The sequence below is a fragment of the Oncorhynchus mykiss genome, chromosome 25 (assembly GCF_057628025.1).
Source record: "Oncorhynchus mykiss isolate SJ-2025 chromosome 25, ASM5762802v1, whole genome shotgun sequence".
Lineage (NCBI taxonomy): Eukaryota > Metazoa > Chordata > Actinopteri > Salmoniformes > Salmonidae > Oncorhynchus > Oncorhynchus mykiss.
This window is the reverse complement of record NC_143046.1, coordinates 4,930,001-4,955,058: the sequence shown is the minus strand read 5'-3', so window position 1 is coordinate 4,955,058 and position 25,058 is coordinate 4,930,001. Positions and strand designations below refer to the sequence as shown.

At 48.2% G+C, this 25,058-nt stretch overlaps 1 protein-coding gene across 7 annotated transcripts in view; it reads right to left on the bottom strand.

Annotated features, from left to right (window-relative positions):
* LOC110504468 (catenin (cadherin-associated protein), alpha 1) overlaps nt 1–25,058 on the bottom strand; it is a 224,062-nt gene that overhangs the window by 30,237 nt on the left and 168,767 nt on the right. For all 7 annotated transcript variants that reach the window (XM_090220082.1, XM_090220085.1, XM_090220079.1 and 4 more), the window contains exons 15-16: nt 19,116–19,226; nt 15,532–15,713 (exon numbers count right to left, since the gene is read on the bottom strand). In XM_090220082.1, the coding sequence (XP_090076208.1) occupies nt 15,532–15,713; nt 19,116–19,226 (293 nt within the window). The remainder of the gene's footprint in view (nt 1–15,531; nt 15,714–19,115; nt 19,227–25,058) is intronic.

The window sequence follows — 25,058 nt, the reverse complement described above, 5'->3', positions numbered from 1 at the left end:
CACACACACACACACCTCTCCAACGGTCCTTTACCCCTGGGAACACAGGACGGACACACACATCAGTCTGCTGTTCACACACACACACACACACACACACACACCTCTCCAACGGTCCTTTACCCCTGGGAACACAGGACGGACACACACATCAGTCTGCTGTTCACACACACACACACACCTCTCCAACGGTCCTTTACCCCTGGGAACACAGGACGGACACACACATCAGTCTGCTGTTCACACACACACACCTCTCCAATGGACCTTTACCCCTGGGAACACAGGACGGACACACACATCAGCCTGCTGTTCATACACACACACCTCTCCAACGGTCCTTTACCCCTGGGAACACAGGACGGACACACACATCAGTCTGCTGTTCACACACACACACACACCTCTCCAACGGACCTTTACCCCTGGGAACACAGGACGGACACACACATCAGTCTGCTGTTCACACACACACACACACACACCTCTCCAACGGTCCTTTACCCCTGGGAACACAGGACGGACACACACATCAGTCTGCTGTTCACACACACACACACACACACACACACACACACACCTCTCCAACGGTCCTTTACCCCTGGGAACACAGGACGGACACACACATCAGCCTGCTGTTCACACACACACACACACCTCTCCAACGGACCTTTACCCCTGGGAACACAGGACGGACACACACATCAGTCTGCTGTTCACACACACACACACACCTCTCCAACGGACCTTTACCCCTGGGAACACAGGACGGACACACACATCAGCCTGCTGTTCACACACACACACACCTCTCCAACGGTCCTTTACCCCTGGGAACACAGGACGGACACACACATCAGTCTGCTGTTCACACACACACACCTCTCCAACGGTCCTTTACCCCTGGGAACACAGGACGGACACACACATCAGCCTGCTGTTCACACACACACACACACACACACACCTCTCCAACGGACCTTTACCCCTGGGAACACAGGACGGACACACACATCAGCCTGCTGTTCACACACACACACACCTCTCCAACGGACCTTTACCCCTGGGAACACAGGACGGACACACACATCAGCCTGCTGTTCACACACACACACACACACACACCTCTCCAACGGTCCTTTACCCCTGGGAACACAGGACGGACACACACATCAGCCTGCTGTTCACACACACACACACACACACACACACCTCTCCAACGGACCTTTACCCCTGGGAACACAGGACGGACACACACATCAGTCTGCTGTTCACACACACACACACACACACCTCTCCAACGGTCCTTTACCCCTGGGAACACAGGACGGACACACACATCAGTCTGCTGTTCACACACACACACACACCTCTCCAACGGTCCTTTACCCCTGGGAACACAGGACGGACACACACATCAGCCTGCTGTTCACACACACACACACCTCTCCAACGGTCCTTTACCCCTGGGAACACAGGACGGACACACACATCAGTCTGCTGTTCACACACACACACACACACACACCTCTCCAACGGTCCTTTACCCCTGGGAACACAGGACGGACACACACATCAGTCTGCTGTTCACACACACACACACACACACACCTCTCCAACGGTCCTTTACCCCTGGGAACACAGGACGGACACACACATCAGTCTGCTGTTCACACACACACACACACCTCTCCAACGGTCCTTTACCCCTGGGAACACAGGACGGACACACACATCAGTCTGCTGTTCACACACACACACCTCTCCAATGGACCTTTACCCCTGGGAACACAGGACGGACACACACATCAGCCTGCTGTTCATACACACACACCTCTCCAACGGTCCTTTACCCCTGGGAACACAGGACGGACACACACATCAGTCTGCTGTTCACACACACACACACACCTCTCCAACGGACCTTTACCCCTGGGAACACAGGACGGACACACACATCAGTCTGCTGTTCACACACACACACACACACACCTCTCCAACGGTCCTTTACCCCTGGGAACACAGGACGGACACACACATCAGTCTGCTGTTCACACACACACACACACACACACACACACACACACACCTCTCCAACGGTCCTTTACCCCTGGGAACACAGGACGGACACACACATCAGCCTGCTGTTCACACACACACACACACCTCTCCAACGGACCTTTACCCCTGGGAACACAGGACGGACACACACATCAGTCTGCTGTTCACACACACACACACACCTCTCCAACGGACCTTTACCCCTGGGAACACAGGACGGACACACACATCAGCCTGCTGTTCACACACACACACACCTCTCCAACGGTCCTTTACCCCTGGGAACACAGGACGGACACACACATCAGTCTGCTGTTCACACACACACACCTCTCCAACGGTCCTTTACCCCTGGGAACACAGGACGGACACACACATCAGCCTGCTGTTCACACACACACACACACACACACACCTCTCCAACGGACCTTTACCCCTGGGAACACAGGACGGACACACACATCAGCCTGCTGTTCACACACACACACACCTCTCCAACGGACCTTTACCCCTGGGAACACAGGACGGACACACACATCAGCCTGCTGTTCACACACACACACACACACACACCTCTCCAACGGTCCTTTACCCCTGGGAACACAGGACGGACACACACATCAGCCTGCTGTTCACACACACACACACACACACACACACCTCTCCAACGGACCTTTACCCCTGGGAACACAGGACGGACACACACATCAGTCTGCTGTTCACACACACACACACACACACCTCTCCAACGGTCCTTTACCCCTGGGAACACAGGACGGACACACACATCAGTCTGCTGTTCACACACACACACACACCTCTCCAACGGTCCTTTACCCCTGGGAACACAGGACGGACACACACATCAGCCTGCTGTTCACACACACACACACACCTCTCCAACGGTCCTTTACCCCTGGGAACACAGGACGGACACACACATCAGTCTGCTGTTCACACACACACACACACACACACCTCTCCAACGGTCCTTTACCCCTGGGAACACAGGACGGACACACACATCAGCCTGCTGTTCACACACACACCTCTCCAACGGTCCTTTACCCCTGGGAACACAGGACGGACACACACATCAGCCTGCTGTTCACACACACACCTCTCCAACGGTCCTTTACCCCTGGGAACACAGGACGGACACACACATCAGCCTGCTGTTCACACACACACACACACACACACCTCTCCAACGGTCCTTTACCCCTGGGAACACAGGACGGACACACACATCAGCCTGCTGTTCACACACACACACACACACACACACACACCTCTCCAACGGTCCTTTACACCTGGGAACACAGGACGGACACACACATGAGTCTGCTGTTCACACACACACACACACACCTCTCCAACGGTCCTTTACCCCTGGGAACACAGGACGGACACACACACATCAGTCTGCTGTTCACACACACACACACCTCTCCATCGGTCCTTTACCCCTGGGAACACAGGACGGACACACACATCAGTCTGCTGTTCACACACACACACACACACCTCTCCAACGGTGCTTTACCCCTGGGAACACAGGACGGACACACACATCAGTCTGCTGTTCACACACACACACACCTCTCCATCGGTCCTTTACCCCTGGGAACACAGGACGGACACACACATCAGCCTGCTGTTCACACACACACCTCTCCAACGGTCCTTTACCCCTGGGAACACAGGACGGACACACACATCAGCCTGCTGTTCACACACACACACACACCTCTCCAACGGTCCTTTACCCCTGGGAACACAGGACGGACACACACATCAGCCTGCTGTTCACACACACACACACACACCTCTCCAACGGTCCTTTACCCCTGGGAACACAGGACGGACACACACATCAGTCTGCTGTTCACACACACACACACACACACACCTCTCCATCGGTCCTTTACCCCTGGGAACACAGGACGGACACACACATCAGCCTGCTGTTCACACACACACACACACACACACCTCTCCATCGGTCCTTTACCCCTGGGAACACAGGACGGACACACACATCAGTCTGCTGTTCACACACACACCAGTGGCGTTTAAGATGAGGGAGGGTGATTCCATTTTTAATGAGCATGGCCTTATTCCTGTTACAGCATGTGTCTGTCATTCACATGACTGTCATTCATTATTCCATTCACCCAGTTCAATGTAACAGTGATAGGTTTAGGCTGCTACATGATATTCTAATTGTCCCTATACCCATCATGGAGGTTGCTACAAACTAGACTATGATTGAAAGTTTACCACGTAGGTGCACACTGGTCGAGAGAAATGTTAGTATTTTAATTTTATTTCACCTTTATTTGACCAGGTAGACTAGTTGAGAACACCTTTATTTGACCAGGTAGACTAGTTGAGAACACCTTTATTTAACCAGGTAGGCTAGTTGAGAACACCTTTATTTAACCAGGTAGGCTAGTTGAGAACACCTTTATTTAACAAGGTAGGCTAGTTGAGAACACCTTTATTTAACAAGGTAGGCTAGTTGAGAACACCTTTATTTAACCAGGTAGGCTAGTTGAGAACACATTTATTTAACCAGGTAGGTTAGTTGAGAACACCTTTATTTAACCAGGTAGGCTAGTTGAGAACACATTTATTTAACCAGGTAGGCTAGTTGAGAACACATTTATTTAACCAGGTAGGTTAGTTGAGAACACCTTTATTTAACCAGGTAGGCTAGTTGAGAACACCTTTATTTAACCAGGTAGGCTAGTTGAGAACACCTTTATTTGACCAGGTAGGCTAGTTGAGAACACCTTTATTTGACCAGGTAGACTAGTTGCGAACAAGTTCTCATTTACAACTGCGACCTGGCCAAGATAAAGCAAAGCAGTGCGACAAAAACAACAGAGTTACACATGGAATAAACAAACATACAGTCAATAATACAGTAGAAAAGTCTATATACCGTGTGTGCAAATGACGTGAGGTGGCAATAAATAGGCCATAGTGGCGAAGTAATTACAATTTAGCAGATTAACACTGGAGTGATAGATGAGCAGATGATGATGATGTGCAAGTAGAAATACTGGTGTGCAAAAGAGCAGCAAAGTAAATAAAACAATATGGGGATGAGGTAGGTAGATTGGATGGGCTATTTGCAGATGGGCTGCGTACAGCTGCAGCGATCGGTAAGCAGCAGAGATAGCTGATGCTTAAAGTAATCAAGGTGACAGTGACACATTCGATCCCGCCTATACACACTGTATTTGCCTGTATCTAGCTAATCTAGAGTGTAATCATTACCCTACTAGTTTCAAAATCAGAGTTTCTATTATTGGACAAATTCCGGAAGGATCATCACCGTTTTTGTTCTATTTAATAAACATTTTTCAACAGAATCAGTAGAATGAATTAGAGGTCGACCGATTATGATTTTTCAACACCGATACGAATTATTGGAGGACCAAAAAAACGCAGATACCGATTAATCGGACAATTTAAAAAACATATTTTTTTGTAATAATGGCAATTACAACAATACTGAATGAACACTTATTTTAACTTAATATAATACATCAATAAAATGTATTTAGCCTCAAATAAATAATGAAACATGATCAATTAGGTTTAAATAATGCAAAAACAAAGTGTTGGAGAAGAAAGTAAAAGTGCAATATGTGCCATGTAAGAAAGCTAACGTTTCAGTTCCTGCTCAGAACATGAGAACATATGAAAGCTGGTGGTTCCTTTTAACATGAGACTTCGATATTCCCAGGTAAGAAGTTTTAGGTTGTAGTTATTATAGGAATTATAGGACTATTTCTCTCTATACCATTTGTATTTCATTAACCTTTGACTATTGGATGTTCTTATAGGCACTTTAGTATTGCCAGTGTAACAGTATAGCTTCCGTCCCTCTCCTCGCTCCTCCCTGGGCTCGAACCAGGAACACAATGACAACAGCCACCCTCGAAGCAGCGTTACCCATGCAGAGCAAGGGGAACAACTACTCCAAGTCTCTGAGCGAGTGACGTTTGGAACGCTATTAGCGCGCACCCAGCTAACTAGCTAGCCCCATTTCACATCGGTTACACCAGCCTAATCTCGGGAGTTGATATGCTTGAAGTCATAAACAGCTGCTGGCAAATGCAAGAAAGTGCTGCTTGAATGAATGCTTGGGAGCCTGCTGCTGCCTACCACCACTCAGACTGCTCTATCAAATCATAGACCTAGTTGTAACATGATAACACACAGAAATGCGAGCCTTAGGTCATTAATATGGCCGAATCTGGAAACTATCATCTCGAAAACAAGACGTTTATTCTGTCAGTGAAATACGGAACCGTTCCGTATTTTATCTAACGGGTGGCATCCATCAGTCTAAATATTCCTGTTACATTGTACAACCTTCAATGTTATGTCATAATTACGTAAAATTCTGGCAAATTAGTTCGCAATGAGCCAGGCGGACCAAACTGTTACATATACCCTGACTCTGCGTGCAATTAACGCAAGAGAAGTGACACAATTTCACCTGGTTAATATTGCCTGCTAACCTGGATTTCTTTTAGCTAAATATGCAGGTTTTAAAAATATATACTTCTGTGTATTGATTTTAAGAAAGGCATTGATGTTTATGGTTAGGTAAAGGTTGGAGCAACGACAGTCCTTTTTCGTGAATGCCACCGCATCGATTATATGCAACGCAGGACACGCTAGATAAACTAGTAATATCATCAACCATGTGTAGTTAACTAGTGATTATAATTGATTGACTGATTGATTTTTATAAGATAAGTTTAATGCTAGCTAGCAACTTACCTTGGCTTACTGCATTCGCGTAACAGGCAGTCTCCTTGTGGAGTGCAATGTAATCAGGCGGTTAGAGCATTGGACTACTTAACTGTAAGGTTGCAAGATTGAATCCCCCGAGCTGACAAGGTAAAAATCTGTCGTTCTGCCCCTGAACGAGGCAGTTAACCCACCGTTCCTAGGCCGTCATTGAAAATAAGAATGTTCTTAACTGACTTGGCCTAGTTAAATAAATAATGAATAAGGGGGTGAGAACCATGCGCCTCCTCGGTTTTGTATTGAAGTTATTGTACCCAGAGGAGGAGAGAAGCTAGCTGTCCTCCGGCTACACCTACAGAGTGCATGTTGAGGCAACTGTTGACCTTCATTACAAAACAGTGTGTTTTTATGAGGATGGTCCTCCCCTTCCTCCTCTGAGGAGCCTCCACTGACATACGCACCTCTTCAACAGACCTTTGCTCCTGGGAACGAATGATCCACAAACACACAGCTCTGATACAGTCCATCCAGCCTCATCCAATATTCAACAGCCTCTCATCGTGTAGTCTCTGTTTCTGAAGGATAGAGTTTTTCTCTCCCTCTGACAGATGGTATTGTATATGGGGGGAGGGGGGGGCGTTATGGTACACACACACACAGTCCCCCCCCAGTGACAGTGATTTGATCATGTGTTTTATACCTTCACCCTAAGAAGCCACCACAACACATGGGCAAGCTAGCTGCACCAGTCACTCCTCCCCCGTCTACACAGACCAATAGAAAATAGCCTAATCTCTGTTCAAATCCCCAAAGGAACCAGTTGCCCTATATCGTGCACTATATAGGAAATAGTACCCAAAAGGCCTTTTGGTCATATGGTAGTACACTACTAATTAGGATTTCCCACACCTTTATCCTGTTCAGGCTTAACCCAAAGTAATTATTTATCATGAAAGGGCAATCAACTAGTAATGCTGCATACTCCAAGAGAAAGGTACAAATCTCACCTTTCTAGTAAAAACGTTTCTAAATGTCTGAGGTGTAGTCACAAGTAGAATTGTGATAAACATTTAATATGATGCATTTCTTACTCGTCTAAACTATGAATAAAGACCTGAAATAACTCAATATAAGACTTCCCCTTCCTTAGAATGGTAAAATACATTGTCAGTGTCAGGGTAGCCTAGTGGTTAGAGCGTTGGTCTAGTAATTGGAAGGTTGCAAGTTGCAAGTTCAAACCCCCGAGCTGACAAGGTACAAATCTGTTGTTCTGCCCCTGAACATGGCAGTTAACCCACTGTTCCCAGGCCGTCATTGAAAACAAGAATTTGTTCTTAACTGACTTGCCTAGTTAAATAAAGGTAAAATAAAATAAAAAATAAGAGAACATGTGCAAATATTCTCTCTGCCTCAATCGCTGTGAACGTCTCAGCGCGCTAAGCTTGGCTCCTTGAACTCTGTTAGGAACACACCTTTCATCTCATATTAATAATGTCCGTCTATGACAAACAGAAAGTGGTTTTTAATTTTTGTTGTATTTATTAATTATTTTAGATTGGCTACAAATAGATCTCTGAATGTGCTACAGTGACGAAACCAATCTCTCCTGCTGCGTTTAATCTAAGGATTACAGGCACATATGTGTTGTTTGTGGTTGTGATGTAGGGTTCGGTCAGTACTTGATTGACAGTCAGAAGAGCGAATGAAATGGTAGGAGGGACATCCCAGCTTCAAGTGGTGTCAGATGTCACATCCTGGTTCACAAAGGCACAAGAGACATACTCCGGTGTTCGTGAGAGTCAGGGATACCATTCAATTCATTTCCATTTATAAGCAAAGATGTCAGTCAGAACCAGTACTAGAACCACCGCAGGTCCACTAGAGCTGGATTTAAATTCATCCGTCACCTTTGGCCTGTTTACTGGTGAACTTTAGCTGCAGACCTAACCTGGCATGACTAAAAGCCTGAGTGAGACGTGAGGGAAGGACTTATATGGTTCCATGATGCCGACGTGACATGTGATCAGGCTGAGCCAATCCAGATGGTCAGTGAACAACAACACCCATTTCTCCCTTCTGTTGTCTGATACAATTCTGGAAAGAGGGCGGGACGGAGAGAGGGTGGCTAGAGAGATGGTGGGAGGAGGGACAGACAGGGTGAGATAGGGGGCAGTGCCAGTCCTGTTCAGCTAATAGCCCTGGCCTAGACATAACCCACTACCAACCCCCTAACACACAAGCTGCCGCAACATTCCCCCCAACAAACACACACAGGTCACCCCAACAAAACACACAGGTCAACCCAGCCGGCCAGCCCCAGCCTGCTCCACAGTCCTCTCTCTGCCAGGGACTCCAGTCACAACCTGGATTCAAAGCTGCTCTCTCGCTCTCTCCAGGCTACAAACCTTCCCGTCCAACTCTCCCACAACAGATGGAATTTTGTTCCGTCTCTCCCGCTTCCTCTTTGCGGTCCCATAATCTCTCACTATCCCTCTACCTCTCCCTTCCATGCGTTTCGTCCGCCTCCCTTCCCCTGCTCTCTCTATCCCTCCCTCTCCTCCCTACCTGTGTGATGTGAACGGATGAATGGGGTGGGGGATATAAAGGGAGTGAAACAAGGTCCTGGCAGTGGGATGTAGCCAAGCATCACGCTACAGACTGGGCTGGTGGACACTCTCTCTCTATCCCTCCCTCTTGACTGGGGACACTCTCTCTCCTTCCATCCCTCCCTCTTGACTGGGGACACTCTCCTTCCCTCCCTCCCTCTTGACTGGGGACACTCTCCTTCCCTCCCTCCCTCTTGACTGGGGACACTTTCTCCTTCCCTCCCTCTTGACTGGGGACACTCTCTCTCCTTCCCTCCCTCCCTCTTGACTGGGGACACTCTCTCTCCTTCCCTCCCTCCCTCTTGACTGGGGACACTCTCTCTCCTTCCCTCCCTCTTGACTGAGGACACTCTCTCTCCTTCCCTCCCTCTTGACCGGGGACACACAAGGGACAGGAGAGCCCTGAGAGACTAGAGGGGCTGGAGGCATCGGGATGATAATGTCAACCCCAACTCAACACTGCTAGTGCTGAGCTTGGCCTCGTTTCACTGCAGACGTGCTACCAACGTGGTTGGGATCTACAGTCAAATTTAAGGCTGGCCTACGCTCCAACTCTGTTCGTGCTAGTCTCATTTCACAACAGAGATACTAAACATAGTGGTGGGGGGGGTCATAATATGCCAGGAGAGGTTATCAGACATCCCCCATCCTAACAGAATCTAAATGTTTTTCATTGGCTAATATAAAAACAGTGAATAAATAAGAGGAAGTTTGAGCCAGCTTCACCACGTGTCACACTGGGCTAGTCGTCACCTCTACCACCATATTCAGACACTGGGCTAGTCGTCACCTCTACCACCATATTCAGACACTGGGCTAGTCGTCACCTCTACCACCATATTCAGACACTGGGCTAGTCGTCACCTCTACCACCATATTCAGACACTGGGCTAGTCGTCACCTCTACCACCATATTCAGACACTGGGCTAGTCGTCACCTCTACCACCATATTCAGACACTGGGCTAGTCAGTCAAATACCAGGTAGTGTAGAGAGCAGAGTGGGAGGCACCACCAGGCAGTAAGTCAGTCAAATACCAGGTAGTGTAGAGAGCAGAGTGGGAGGCACCACCAGGCAGTAAGTCAGTCAAATACCAGGTAGTGTAGAGAGCAGAGTGGGAGGCACCACCAGGCAGTAAGTCAGTCAAATACCAGGTAGTGTAGAGAGCAGAGTGGGAGGCACCACCAGGCAGTAAGTCAGTCAAATACCAGGTAGTGTAGAGAGCAGAGTGGGAGGCACCACCAGGCAGTAAGTCAGTCAAATACCAGGTAGTGTAGAGAGAGATAGTATGACAGACAGGTGGGCGGAAAAGCCCAAGTCAATTTCCTCCTCACTGATCTAACCTTGCTGGTGCTTGCCTGCCCGGACACAAGGTTAAGGACCAATCAATTGGGCGTGGACTGAGTTAGTTCTTGGCTGACCTTCATTCTTTCTGCCACCCCCTGCTGCTGCAGGTTACCAAGGTGACATGGGTGTAGAAGCCATAACACCCAACCACTTTCCTAGTCTGAGAAATATTTACATATTTATTGAGGTGTAGATTAATTCTGACTAGAATTCCTCAGCGAAATCAAAACATTCTCCTGTTTAGATATCTACAAAACATTATTGGTGGGTTTTTTGTTGAAATTAAATCCCTCGGGCCTTTCCACTGTAAAGACTAGAACGAGACAGCGCCAAGACCCTAATAGTTGAAATGTAATCTCCATCTTCAAGAATACCCTTTAATGCCACTTCTTTACATCTCTATCAGAACAGATACATGTTGTGTTTTAAATAACTACATATGCATGTTGTTTATTTTACGACAGGGCTGGCGTAGCAGGGTAGGAGACGTGAGAGCTGCAGCTTCATTTGCATGACATTAGCATGAAAAACAATAGGTCTGGGAGGGGAACCGCTGCCTGCCGTTCAGGATCCTTCAGGGGGACGCTGATCAGAAGTGGTAGGTTTGAAGCTGGACGATGCTAAGCATTTGATCAAAGGCTGGCTCATCAGCCTGACCTGAAGAGAGTGGAGGTCTGACACTAACTGGGGAAGGGAAGGCCGGATGGTTTGTAAGGCTGGTTGGAGGAAGAGAGTGGAGGTCTGTCACTAACTGGGGAAGGGAAGGCCGGATGGTTTGTAAGGCTGGTTGGAGGAAGAGAGTGGAGGTCTGTCACTAACTGGGGAAGGGAAGGCCGGATGGTTTGTAAGGCTGGTTGGAGGAAGAGAGTGGAGGTCTGTCACTAACTGGGGAAGGGAAGGCCGGATGGTTTGTAAGGCTGGTTGGAGGAAGAGAGTGGAGGTCTGTCACTAACTGGGGAAGGGAAGGCCGGATGGTTTGTAAGGCTGGTTGGAGGAAGAGAGTGGAGGTCTGTCACTAACTGGGGAAGGGAAGGCCGGATGGTTTGTAAGGCTGGTTGGAGGAAGAGAGTGGAGGTCTGTCACTAACTGGGGAAGGGAAGGCCGGATGGTTTGTAAGGCTGGTTGGAGGAAGAGAGTGGAGGTCTGTCACTAACTGGGGAAGGGAAGGCTGGATGGTTTGTAAGGCTGGTTGGAGGAAGAGAGTGGAGGTCTGACACTAACTGGGGAAGGGAAGGCTGGATGGTTTGTAAGGCTGGTTGGAGGAAGAGTGTGGAGGTCTGTCACTAACTGGGGAAGGGAAGGCCAGATGGTTTGTAAGGCTGGTTGGAGGAAGAGACTGGAGGTCTGTCACTAACTGGGGAAGGGAAGGCCGGATGGTTTGTAAGGCTGGTTGGAGGAAGAGAGTGGAGGTCTGTCACTAACTGGGGAAGGGAAGGCCGGATGGTTTGTAAGGCTGGTTGGAGGAAGAGAGTGGAGGTCTGTCACTAACTGGGGAAGGGAAGGCCGGATGGTTTGTAAGGCTGGTTGGAGGAAGAGAGTGGAGGTCTGTCACTAACTGGGGAAGGGAAGGCCGGATGGTTTGTAAGGCTGGTTGGAGGAAGAGAGTGGAGGTCTGTCACTAACTGGGGAAGGGAAGGCCGGATGGTTTGTAAGGCTGGTTGGAGGAAGAGAGTGGAGGTCTGTCACTAACTGGGGAAGGGAAGGCTGGATGGTTTGTAAGGCTGGTTGGAGGAAGAGAGTGGAGGTCTGACACTAACTGGGGAAGGGAAGGCTGGATGGTTTGTAAGGCTGGTTGGAGGAAGAGTGTGGAGGTCTGTCACTAACTGGGGAAGGGAAGGCCAGATGGTTTGTAAGGCTGGTTGGAGGAAGAGAGTGGAGGTCTGTCACTAACTGGGGAAGGGAAGGCCGGATGGTTTGTAAGGCTGGTTGGAGGAAGAGAGTGGAGGTCTGTCACTAACTGGGGAAGGGAAGGCCGGATGGTTTGTAAGGCTGGTTGGAGGAAGAGAGTGGAGGTCTGTCACTAACTGGGGAAGGGAAGGCTGGATGGTTTGTAAGGCTGGTTGGAGGAAGAGAGTGGAGGTCTGTCACTAACTGGGGAAGGGAAGGCCGGATGGTTTGTAAGGCTGGTTGGAGGAAGAGAGTGGAGGTCTGTCACTAACTGGGGAAGGGAAGGCCGGATGGTTTGTAAGGCTGGTTGGAGGAAGAGAGTGGAGGTCTGTCACTAACTGGGGAAGGGAAGGCCGGATGGTTTGTAAGGCTGGTTGGAGGAAGAGAGTGGAGGTCTGTCACTAACTGGGGAAGGGAAGGCCGGATGGTTTGTAAGGCTGGTTGGAGGAAGAGAGTGGAGGTCTGTCACTAACTGGGGAAGGGAAGGCTGGATGGTTTGTAAGGCTGGTTGGAGGAAGAGAGTGGAGGTCTGCCACTAACTGGGGAAAGGAAGGCTGGATGGCTTGTAAGGCTGGTTGGAGGAAGAGAGTGGAGGTCTGGCGCTAACCGGGGAAGGGAAGGCTGGATGGGTCTAAGGCTGGATGGGTCTAAGGCTGGGCTCGGGCGGAGGAAGGCTGGAGTAAGGGTGGGCTCGGACGGGGGAAGGCTGGGCTCGGACGGGGGAAGGCTGGGCTCGGACGGGGGAAGGCTGGGCTCGGACGGGGGAAGGCTGGGCTCGGACGGGGGAAGGCTGGGCTCGGACGGGGGAAGGCTGGGCTCGGACGGGGGAAGGCTGGGCTCGGACGGGGGAAGGCTGGGCTTGGACGGAGGAAGGCAGTCTAAGTGGACTTATACTCCTTTCGGTGTCTCACTCAACTTTATGTTCAGTGTTTATGCTGTTTAGCTAAGGACGATGACTTGGCTTGTGGAGTAAACTCTGTCTTCAAGACTGGTGTTTACAGGGTGACTGCAGTGTTAGATCTGACTGGAGAAACTCCTTTAAAAAGTTGGCATTTGAGAGACAGGCAGGCAGAGAGATTTTCTCTGTCATTATCTCCAGGCACAATGTCTCCTGACTGATTCACTTTAAAATACAAAGAGGACGACCCACCCACACACACACACACACACACACACACACCTCTATACTTGCAGGCAAAAGACCACACACACACACCCCTCCCGACACACACGTTTTACTGAGCAGATGGCCGGCCAGGGCACTCAGGTGATGTGCCATAGAGCCTACGATCTTGTCTGTGTGTCACATTTACTAGAGGACAGCTGCTGGCCTCCCCAGTCCAGACAGAGATCTTACTAATGCGACCCGTTTCAGGGAACTAGGCTTATGCCGCCCATCACTACTTCACAGCAGAGCCATTTCAACATTTTACTTTTTATAAAAATACTTTTTGGGGGGCAGAAATACCTTGTGGAAAATGTGAACTTCCACGTCCCTTAATAACAAACTTGTATAACATCTGTAAAGACGAATACAATTGTTGAAATAACGAGCCCAGTAGGTTTTTAGCCACGGAAACCTACAAGGCTCCTTTCCCGTTAGCCATGATTGGCAGAGATAATGGAGTGGGCTGGACATTCCGAGAGAGGAGTTCAGATTGGTCTGCCATGTAGCATGCTTCTTTAAATAACACGATCTGCTAAGTACGTGTGGATAATCCTCTCTACCGCAGCTTTTTTTTTTTAAGATAATGAAGAACTTGCGCAACTGCAGTTAACTGCTATCGACAAAACTCAGTGGGGAAAAAGTTGTGATGGACAACTTTTCTGCAGGATGATTGTGCCATGCTGACTCTCTCCGACACTGATAATGAATCAGACAATCCCTGATTTAGGTTAAAAAAAAAAAAAAAAAAAAAAATTAATTGAACCAGAGATTGTAGTTTTCTGATGACAACGGTGAGGAAGAAACAGTGTCGTTGTCAAGGAACAAGTTGACCCAGTTTTGAAAGCAGTGGAATGCCCGGTGGAAGCAGAGATTATTGCCAAATCCGGAGAGTCCAAAAAGAGAACACTGAAACGTATAAAACGCCCGTCTCCGGATTACATCTTCAAACTAAGGGCAACCATGGCAACCATGGCAGAGCGGGAGAAACATTCATCCATGTATACAGTTAAGAGTCTAGCTACATTTTAAGATATTATGCATTTAAAAGCCCACTGTTAGCTAGCTAACTAATGTTAGCTGGCTGGCTTGCTAACGTTACGTGTATGATCTGTGTATAGCAAACGTTAGCTCTAGAAAGCCCCCCCCCCCCCCCCCGAGTTCCTGAGTTTAATAACAGAGTTGAATTCAATTTTTCCCTGTCAGATTTCTTGATTTTATGTTTGAGTTCCTAGTTGTTTTGAACGAGACATTAGAGTTGGGATTATGGTTAATTGTTTAGCTAGATAAAGTCCCCAATATGCAAGTAAACATTTCACTGTACCGTTTACATATTCTGTACCCTGTGCATCTGACGAATAAACATACGATTGTATTTGATATAGTGGTGTTTACCAGAGACGGTAATGTGAAGAACAACATGACCTGCACCAAAGTCAGATTAGGATACAGGCAGAGGACTAGATAGTGTATTTTAACTACTACCCCCTCTGCCCGTCCCCCCTCAACACACCCACCCCTCTGCTCCCTCCACCCACCCCTCTGCCCCGTCCCCCCTCAACACACCCACCCCTCTGCCCCGTCCCCCCTCAACACACCCACACACCCCTCTGCTCCCTCCACCCACCCCTCTGCTCCCTCCCCCCTCAACACACCAACACAACCCTCTGCTCCGTCCCCCCTCCATACCTGGTGAAGTCCGTCATCTCCATCATGATCATACACATCTGTTTGGCCAGGACGATGATGTCGTTGCCGGAGTCGTCCCACTTGGACACCTCAGCGTCCAGCTTGCTCTTCTCCTCCTGGAAACTGGCCACCTGCTCAGCGATCTTAGCCTTCTGCTCCTGGGGAAGCTGGGCCATGATAGCCTGGTAGAGGAGGAGAGAGTTATAACAGCACACCGAGGCATTATAGCCTGGTAGAGGAGAGAGCTATAGAACAGCACACTGAGGCGTTATTGGTCACTATTACTCAGTTACACCAGCTCTATCAGGAGGAATGGGCCAAAATGCACCCAACTTATTGTGGGAAGCTTGTGGAAGGCTACCTGAAACGTTTGACCCAAGTTAAACAATTTAAAGGCAATGCTACCAAATACTAATTGAGTGTATGTAAACTTCTGACCCACTGGGAATGTGATGAAAGAATCAAAAGCTGAAATAAATCATTCTCTCTACTATTATACTGACATTCCACATTCTTAAAATAAAGTGGTGATCCTAACTGACGTAAAACAGGGAATTTGTACTAAGATTAAATGTCAGGAATTGTGGAAAAACTGAGCTTAAATGTATTTGGCTCAGGTGTATGTAAACTTCCGACTTCAACTGTACATAAGAGCCTCTGAACTCATGTGATGAGTGACATGACCCTAAAAGAGACCTGGACGACTCGCGTTAGGCTTCCAGACCTAACGTAGTCGCTTTAGCTTGGAGGAGAAAACTCTGTCAGACACACATCAAAAATCATCATTCCTTTAAGTTGATATAAATAGGGCTTTTTTTTTTGGTCAAGTCCCAATGCTCTTGAATGAATTTCCTTGTTTTCATTCTTAAGGCTTAGCTCCAAAAAAACACTTTGTAGAGAACCCTAGCCGCTAAACAGGAAGACCTGATAGAAAACACAATAGAACGTTCGTAGTTCAGTCGGGAAATCGGTCTACATTACCGATGCATAACAAGAGGGCTAATGAGGTCACGCCGTGCTTCCACACGACTAACATATTGCTCACCAACGTAGCCCCCTCATTTGGCCAATGACTGGATATATTAATACAACCATTACCAAGGCAACAGGGAGAATATTTAAAGAGAGCGTGTCTGTGTAAGATGTGTGCTCTGTAGGCCTTCTCTCCGGGTGATGTGGGTGAACTCTGTAGGCCTTCTCTCCGGGTGATGTGGGTGTACTCTGTAGGCCTTCTCTCCGGGTGATGTGAGTGTACTCTGTAGGCCTTCTCTCCGGGTGATGTGGGTGTACTCTGTAGGCCTTCTCTCCGGGTGATGTGGGTGTACTCTGTAGGCCTTCTCTCCGGGTGATGTGGGTGTACTCTGTAGGCCTTCTCTCCGGGTGATGTGGGTGTACTCTGTAGGCCTTCTCTCCGGGTGATGTGGGTGTACTCTGTAGGCCTTCTCTCCGGGTGATGTGGGTGTACTCTGTAGGCCTTCTCTCCGGGTGATGTGGGTGTACTCTGTAGGCCTTCTCTCCGCGTGATGTGGGTGTACTCTGTAGGCCTTCTCTCCGCGTGATGTGGGTGTACTCTGTAGGCCTTCTCTCCGCGTGATGTGGGTGTACTCTGTAGGCCTTCTCTCCGCGTGATGTGGGTGTACTCTGTAGGCCTTCTCTCCGGGTGATGTGGGTGTACTCTGTAGGCCTTCTCTCCGGGTGATGTGGGTGTACTCTGTAGGCCTTCTCTCCGGGTGATGTGGGTATACTCTGTAGGCCTTCTCTCCGGGTGATGTGGGTGTACTCTGTAGGTGGTAGGGCAGTGGTTGAGGTTGTGAACAGTATCAAACTGGAGTGCTCTTACTCAGTACATCATTGAAGCACCTTTGACAGCGATTACAGCCTCGAGTCTTCTTGGGTATGACGCTACAAGTTTGGCACACCTGTATTTGGGGAGTTTCTCCCATTCTTCTCTGCAGATCCTCTCAAGCTCTGTCAGGTTGGATGGGGAGCGTCGCTGCACGGCTATTTTCAGGTATCCTCTGAGATGTTCGATGGGGTTCAAGTCCGGGCTCTGGCTGGGCCACTCAAGGACATTCAGAGACTTGTCCCGAAGCCACTCCTGCGTTGTCTTGGCTGTGTGCTTAGGGTCGTTGTCCTGTTGGAAGGTGAACCTTCACTCCGATCTGAGGTCCTGCGCGCTCTGGAGCAGGTTTTCATCAAGGATCTCTCTGTACTTTTCTCCATTCATCTTTCCCTCGATCCTGACTAGTCTCCCAGTTCCTGCCACTGAAAAAAATCCCCACAGCATGATGCTGCCACCACCATGCTTCACCATAGGGATGGTGCCAGGTTTCCTCCAGACGTGACGTTTGGCATTCAGGCCAAATAATTCAATCTTGGTGTCATCAGACCAGAGAATCGTGTTTCTCATGGTCTGAGAGTCCTTTAGGTGTCTTTTGGCAAACTCCAAGCGGGCCGTCATGTGCCTTTTACTGAGGAGTGGCTTCAGTCTGGCCACTCTACCATAAAGACCTGATTGGTTGAGTGCTGCAGAGATGGTTACCACAGGTGGACTCCAATCAAGTTGTAGAAACATCTCAAGAATGATCAATGGAAACAGGATGCAGGTGAGCTCCATTGAGTCTCATAACAAAGGGTCAAAAGGTCATTTTTCTTTTGGCCAAAAAAAATAAATAATTTTTTCGCATTGTCATTATAGGGTATTGTGTTTAGATTGATGAGGGAAAAACAATTATTTAATCAATTTCAGAACAAGGCTGTAACGTAACAAAATGTGGAAAAAAGTGAAGGGGTCTGAAATCTTTCCGAATACACTGTATATAGTAGATAGTGTACAACTTTTGACCATTTGGAACCACCGATGTCAACAGCGATTTGTCGTCGCGCTGCGCCAAACTAAATACACAATTCATTAACTAATCCAGTTGAATTGGCTAGACGGCCCAGTCACTAGCTAATATTCTGATTGAATAACTCTGGTTTATGTTATGAGTTCCATGTTAAACAGATTGGACCTGGACAAGTGGCTACTACACCGTAACACAGAAACACTTGGAGGCCCAGATTTAAACTACCGTTTCCTACTCAAGTAATGCTTCCCTTCCTGAACGTGTTACGGGAGTTTACATAGTGAGTCAAGGCAGTAAACGAAGGATATTGAAGAGACCTTCCTGTAAATGTTATGGATACTTATACTGGGTTCACAGTGGAGCGGGAGCCAGTAAGGTAACAGGAGCTCATTAAATATCAGAACATCATCAGTGTCTGTCTGAATGGGAATCCAGACTATCACAGTCCCCGATTCACTCCCTCCCCCTTGGCCTTACATGTTGTCAGATCTGGCCTGGCATCTAGTGTGTGAGAGGGGGGAGTCTAGATAACCATGTCTGTCTGAATGAAAAGTCCAGAGCATTTGTGAGGGGGTCAAGGGAGTCTTGGTAACCATGTCTGTCTGAATGGAGAGTCTAGCAAGTATGTGTGAGGGGGTCAAGGAAGTCTTGGCGTGAACAAGGTGTATTACCCACTGAGACGGCCTGTAGAGGGGGTGGCGGAAGAGAGCGGTGTGTGTGTGTGTGTGGACTCACCCTGGCGCTCTGGCCTGCGATAAGCTGGTCATCTTCTGTCTGAACGCTGGTCCTGCTGCGAACATCAAAGTCCTCCGTCTCAAAGTCAGAATCATCCAGCTCTTCAGGAGTCTACAGGAGAGGAGAGAGAAAGTAAAGCGAGGCAGGAGAGGAGAGAGAGGGGGAGAGGAGAGAGGAGAGGAAAGCGAGGCAGGAAAGGGGAGAGATGGGGAGAGGAGGAGGAGGAAAGATGGAGGAAAGAGGACACGAACAGGGAGATGTGGAATGAGGAGAAAAAGGGAGAGGGAAAACCAAATTAGAAAGTGTGCGTGGTAGAGCGCTGTTAGAGCAGCATGATGTATGACAAATGCCCCGGTGCTGCCAGCCACAGCAGCAACAGAGGAACGTCTTCTTCCTCTCCTCCACAGCAGCCTGCCACGCTAAATTAATTAGTAAATGAAGTGTAATGTCCTGTCCTTTGCATTTTCAGAGGGGGAAAGGGAAGCTAGGCGTTAGTATGAAACATATCAGGAGTAAAAATGCTTAAATCAGACCATCGCCCGGCATCATTTAGAGGTGGTGGTGGGAGAGAGGTAGAGGTTTTTTCTAGTGACGAACACTACAGACAACAGCCTGCATGGTGGCATCCTGGAGGGTGGGGAACCAGCAAGGTTAAGGGTTCAAATTCCCTCAGGGATCACATTTGTATTTATTATGGATCCCCATTAGTTCCGGGCAAAGGCAGCAGCTACTCCTTCCCGGGGTCCGGCAGAATTAAAGAGGTTATACAATTTTAACAACATAACAACACATTCATTACAGAATTCACAACACAACTTAAGCGTTCAGGCCCCTACTCCACTACCACATATCTACAACACACTGTGTGCCCTCAGGCCCATACTCCACTACCACATATCTACTACACACTGTGTGCCCTCAGGCCCTACTCCACTACCACATATCTACTACACAAAATCCATGTGTACGTGTGTATATAGTGTGTGTATGTTATGTGTGTGTGTGTGTGTGTGTGTGTGTGTGTCTAGTGTGTATATAGTGTGTGTATGTTATGTGTGTGTGTCTAGTGTGTATATAGTGTGTGTATGTTATGTGTGTGTGTGTGTGTCTAGTGTGTATATAGTGTGTGTATGTTATGTCTGTGTGTGTGTGTGTGTCTAGTGTGTATATAGTGTGTGTATATAGTGTGTGTATGTTATGTGTGTGTGTGTGTGTGTGTGTGTGTCTAGTGTGTATACAGTGTGTGTATGTTATGTGTGTGTGTGTGTGTGTGTGTGTGTGTGTCTAGTGTGTATATAGTGTGTGTATATAGTGTGTGTATGTTATGTGTGTGTGTGTGTGTGTGTGTCTAGTGTGTATATAGTGTGTGTATGTTATGTGTGTGTGTGTGTGTCTAGTGTGTATATAGTGTGTGTATGTTATGTGTGTGTGTGTGTGTGTCTAGTGTGTATATAGTGTGTGTGTGTGTGTGTGTATATAGTGTGTGTGTGTGTGTGTAAATAGTGTGTGTGTGTATAGTGTGTTATGTGTGTGTATGTTATGTGTGTATAGTGTGTTGTGTGTGTGTATGTTATGTGTGTATAGTGTGTTATGTGTGTGTGTATGTTATGTGTGTATAGTGTGTGTGTGTGTGTGTTATGTCTGTATAGTGTGTGTGTGTGTGTGTGTGTTATGTGTGTGTGTGTGTGTGTGTGTGTCTTTGCCTATGTCTGTTTTACATGCACACAGTGTCTTCACACAGAGGAACAATTTATGTCCTACGGGAGCCACCGTACCTGCCTGCTCTAAACCGTTAACTCACGTACGTGAGGACAGTTGTAGCTAGTACACCCGAGCAGTTTGTGAAGAATTTAGCTAGTCTAGTTGGTTCTACAAAACAGTTCTCTCTTTGAAATGGGAGTTTGTGTAGTTCCCCCAGTCGTAGGCTGTCTAGGGCAATATGCCTGTGATGAAAATCAACAGAGGTAGGCACGATGTTTTCACAAATGTATCCTATATATATGGACTGATAAACCTTAGCTTCCAGCCCAATACATTTTAAAACTCCATCTTTAGTCTACTTGGTATACGTTCGACAAACGACCCACGCAATTCATCCTCATATTTCACCGGCTCAGCACAAGACACAAGAAAAACACTACGACACAACTGACACACTGTCCGTTTTCTCTCATTGATTCCGGCGCATTCCATTTCCATCGTATTCACATGCGCCGAAACGTTTTTCTTTTGATTTGGGCTTCAAGTGGCTCGGGTAAAAGCTGCGGCTAAGTGGCATAATTATAATATTGATTGCAATCGTCCAACCCTTTTTCCTTTTCCACAGCCCTGACCTGAACACTAGTCATGCAACAGACATCACTCTCTTTCTGAATGCCAAACATGCAACAGACATCTCTTCTGGAATGCCAAACGTGAAACAGACATCTCTCTTCCTGAATGCCAAGCGTGAAACAGACATCTCTCTTCCTGAATGCCAAGCGTGAAACAGACATCTCTCTTCCTGAATGCCAAGCGTGAAACAGACATCTCTCTTCCTGAATGCCAAACGTGAAACAGACATCTCTCTCTTCCTGAATGCCAAACGTGAAACAGACATCTCCCTTCCTGAATGCCAAGCGTGCAACAGACATCTCTCTCTTCCTGAATGCCAAACGTGAAACAGACATCTCTCTTCCTGAATGCCAAGCGTGAAACAGACATCTCTCCCTTCCTGAATGCCAAACGTGAAACAGACATCTCTCTTTCTGAATGCCAAGCGTGAAACAGACATCTCTCCCTTCCTGAATGCCAAACGTGAAACAGACATCTCTCCCTTCCTGAATGCCAAACGTGAAACAGACATCTCTCTTCCTGAATGCCAAGCGTGAAACAGACATCTCTCTTCCTGAATGCCAAACGTGAAACAGACATCTCTCCCTTCCTGAATGCCAAATGTGAAACAGACATCTCTCCCTTCCTGAATGCCAAACGTGAAACAGACATCTCTCTTCCTGAATGCCAAACGTGAAACAGACATCTCTCTTTCTGAATGCCAAGCGTGAAACAGACATCTCTCCCTTCCTGAATGCCAAACGTGAAACAGATCTCTCCCTTCCTGAATGCCAAGCTTGAAACAGACATCTCTCCCTTCCTGAATGCCAAGCGTGAAACAGACATCTCTCTCTTCCTGAAAGCCAAGCGTGAAACAGACATCTCTCTCTTCCTGAATGCCAAGCGTGAAACAGACATCTCTTCCTGAATGCCAAGCGTGAAACAGACATCTCTCTTCCTGAATGCCAAGCGTGAAACAGACATCTCTCCCTTCCTGAATGCCATACATCTCTCCCTTCCTGAATGCCAAACATGCAACAGACATCTCTTCCTGTGTTAGTATGGCTGACATTAAGTTAGCAAGGCATTGTTTTTAAGGGAAAACTGATAGACAAGAAAATCAATTTGGCAGTTGTGATATGGAAGGAAAGAGAGAGGAGAGCGAGGGAAGGAAAGAGAGCGAGGGAAGGAAAGAGAGCGAGGGAAGGAAAGAGAGCGAGGGAAGGAAAGAGAGAAGAGAGCGAGGGAAGGAAAGAGAGAAGAGAGCGAGGGAAGGAAAGAGAGAAGAGAGCGAGGGAAGGAAAGAGAGAAGAGAGCGAGGGAAGGAAAGAGAGGAGAGAGCGAGGGAAGGAAAGAGGAGAGAGCGAGGGAAGGAAAGGGAGGAGAGAGCGAGGGAAGGAAAGGGAGGAGAGAGCGAGGGAAGGAAAGGGAGGAGAGAGCGAGGGAAGGAAAGAGAGAGGACAGAGCGAGGGAAGGAAAGAGAGAGGACAGAGCGAGGGAAGGAAAGAGAGGCGAGAGGAGGGAAGGAAAGAGAGAGGAGAGAGTGAGGGAAGGAAAGAGAGGGAAGGAAGGAAAGAGAGGAGAGCGAGGGAAGGAAAGAGAGAGGAAAGGAGAGAAGGAAAGAGAGAGAAGGAAAGAGAGAGGAGAGAAGGAAAGAGAGAGGAGAGAAGGAAAGAGAGAGGAGAGAAGGAAAGAGAGGAGAGAAGGAAAGAGAGAGGAGAGAAGGAAAGAGAGGAGAGAAGGAAAGAGAGGAGAGAAGGAAAGAGAGGAGAGAAGGAAAGAGAGGAGAGAAGGAAAGAGAGAGGAGAGAAGGAAAGAGAGGAGAGCGAGGGGGAAGGAAAGAGAGAGGAGAGCGAGGAAAGGAAAGAGAGGAGAGCGAGGGAAGGAAAGAGAGAGGAGAGCGAGGGAAGGAAAGAGAGAGGAGAGCGAGGGAAGGAAAGAGAGAGGAGAGCGAGGGAAGGAAAGAGAGAGGAGAGCGAGGGAAGGAAAGAGAGAGGAGAGCGAGGGAAGGAAAGAAAGGAGAGAGCGAGGGAAGGAAAGAGAGGAAAGAGAGAGGGAAGGAAAGAGAGAGGAAGAGAGAGGGAAGGAAAGAGAGAGGGAAGGAAGGAAAGAGAGAGGAGAGAGAGAGAAGGAAAGAACGTGAATGTGATAAGGGTGCATTCTATCTCCGGTGCAGTAACTCACTTCGTGCTTATCCAACTGTCTTATCCAAGAGAGGAGAGCGAGGGAAGGGAAGAGAGAGGAGAGCGAGGGAAGGAAAGAGAGAGGAGAGCGAGGGAAGGAAAGAGAGAGGAGAGCGAGGGAAGGAAAGAAAGGAGAGAGCGAGGGAAGGAAAGAAAGGAGAGAGCGAAGGAAGGAAAGAGAGAGGACGGAGCGAGGGAAGGAAAGAGAGAGGACGGAGCGAGGGAAGGAAAGAGAGGCGAGAGGAGGGAAGGAAAGAGAGAGGAGAGAGTGAGGGAAGGAAAGAGAGGGAAGGAAGGAAAGAGAGGAGAGCGAGGGAAGGAAAGAGAGGAGAGCGAGGGAAGGAAAGAGAGGAGAGCGAGGGAAGGAAAGAGAGGAGAGCGAGGGAAGGAAAGAGAGAGGAGAGGAGAGAAGGAAAGAGAGAGAAGGAAAGAGAGAGGAGAGAAGGAAAGAGAGGAGAGAAGGAAAGAGAGAGGAGAGAAGGAAAGAGAGAGGAGAGAAGGAAAGAGAGAGGAGAGAAGGAAAGAGAGAGGAGAGAAGGAAAGAGAGAGGAGAGAAGGAAAGAGAGAGGAGAGAAGGAAAGAGAGCAGAGCGAGGGAAGGAAAGAGAGGAAAGAGAGGGAAGGAAAGAGAGAGGAAAGAGAGAGGGAAGGAAAGAGAGGGGAAGAGAGAGGGAAGGAAAGAGAGAGGGAAGGAAGGAAAGAGAGAGGAGAGCGAGAGAAGGAAAGAACGTGAATGTGAATGTGGGTGCATTCTATCTCCGGTGCAGTAACACACTTCGTGCTTATCCAACTGTCTACACACATCCCTTATCAGTCTGTCTTGATATCTTCCACGGGTAATGACTCAGATCCCTCAAAGTCTAAAACATAATCACAAGGTCTCACCTCGACCCACCATCCCACTCACCATGGAATATCACGGTCTCACCTCGACCCACCAACCCACTCACCATGGGATATCAAGGTCTCACCTCGACCCACTCACCATGGAATATATAGAGATGTTGGTTCACTAGATGAGTGAGTCCATCTATCTGTGGATGTTGGAGGGTTGCCATACACACACACACACACACACACATCACAGGCATGGCCTAGTTAAAAGTCTAAACCTCATCTTGTAAGTATTTAGATGAAATGTCTTCCTCCACACTAGTAGGACCGGTAAAACAGACTAGACCACCCACGTTAATTGACAGTGACTAGTAGGACCGGTAAAACAGACTAGACCACCCACGTTAATTGACAGTGACTAGTAGGACCGGTAAAACAGACTAGACCACCCACGTTTAATTGACAGTGACTAGTAGGACCGGTAAAACAGACTAGACCACCCACGTTAATTGACAGTGACTAGTAGGACCGGTAAAACAGACTAGACCACCCACGTTAATTGACAGTGACTAGTAGGACCAGTAAAACAGACTAGACCACCCACGTTTAATTGA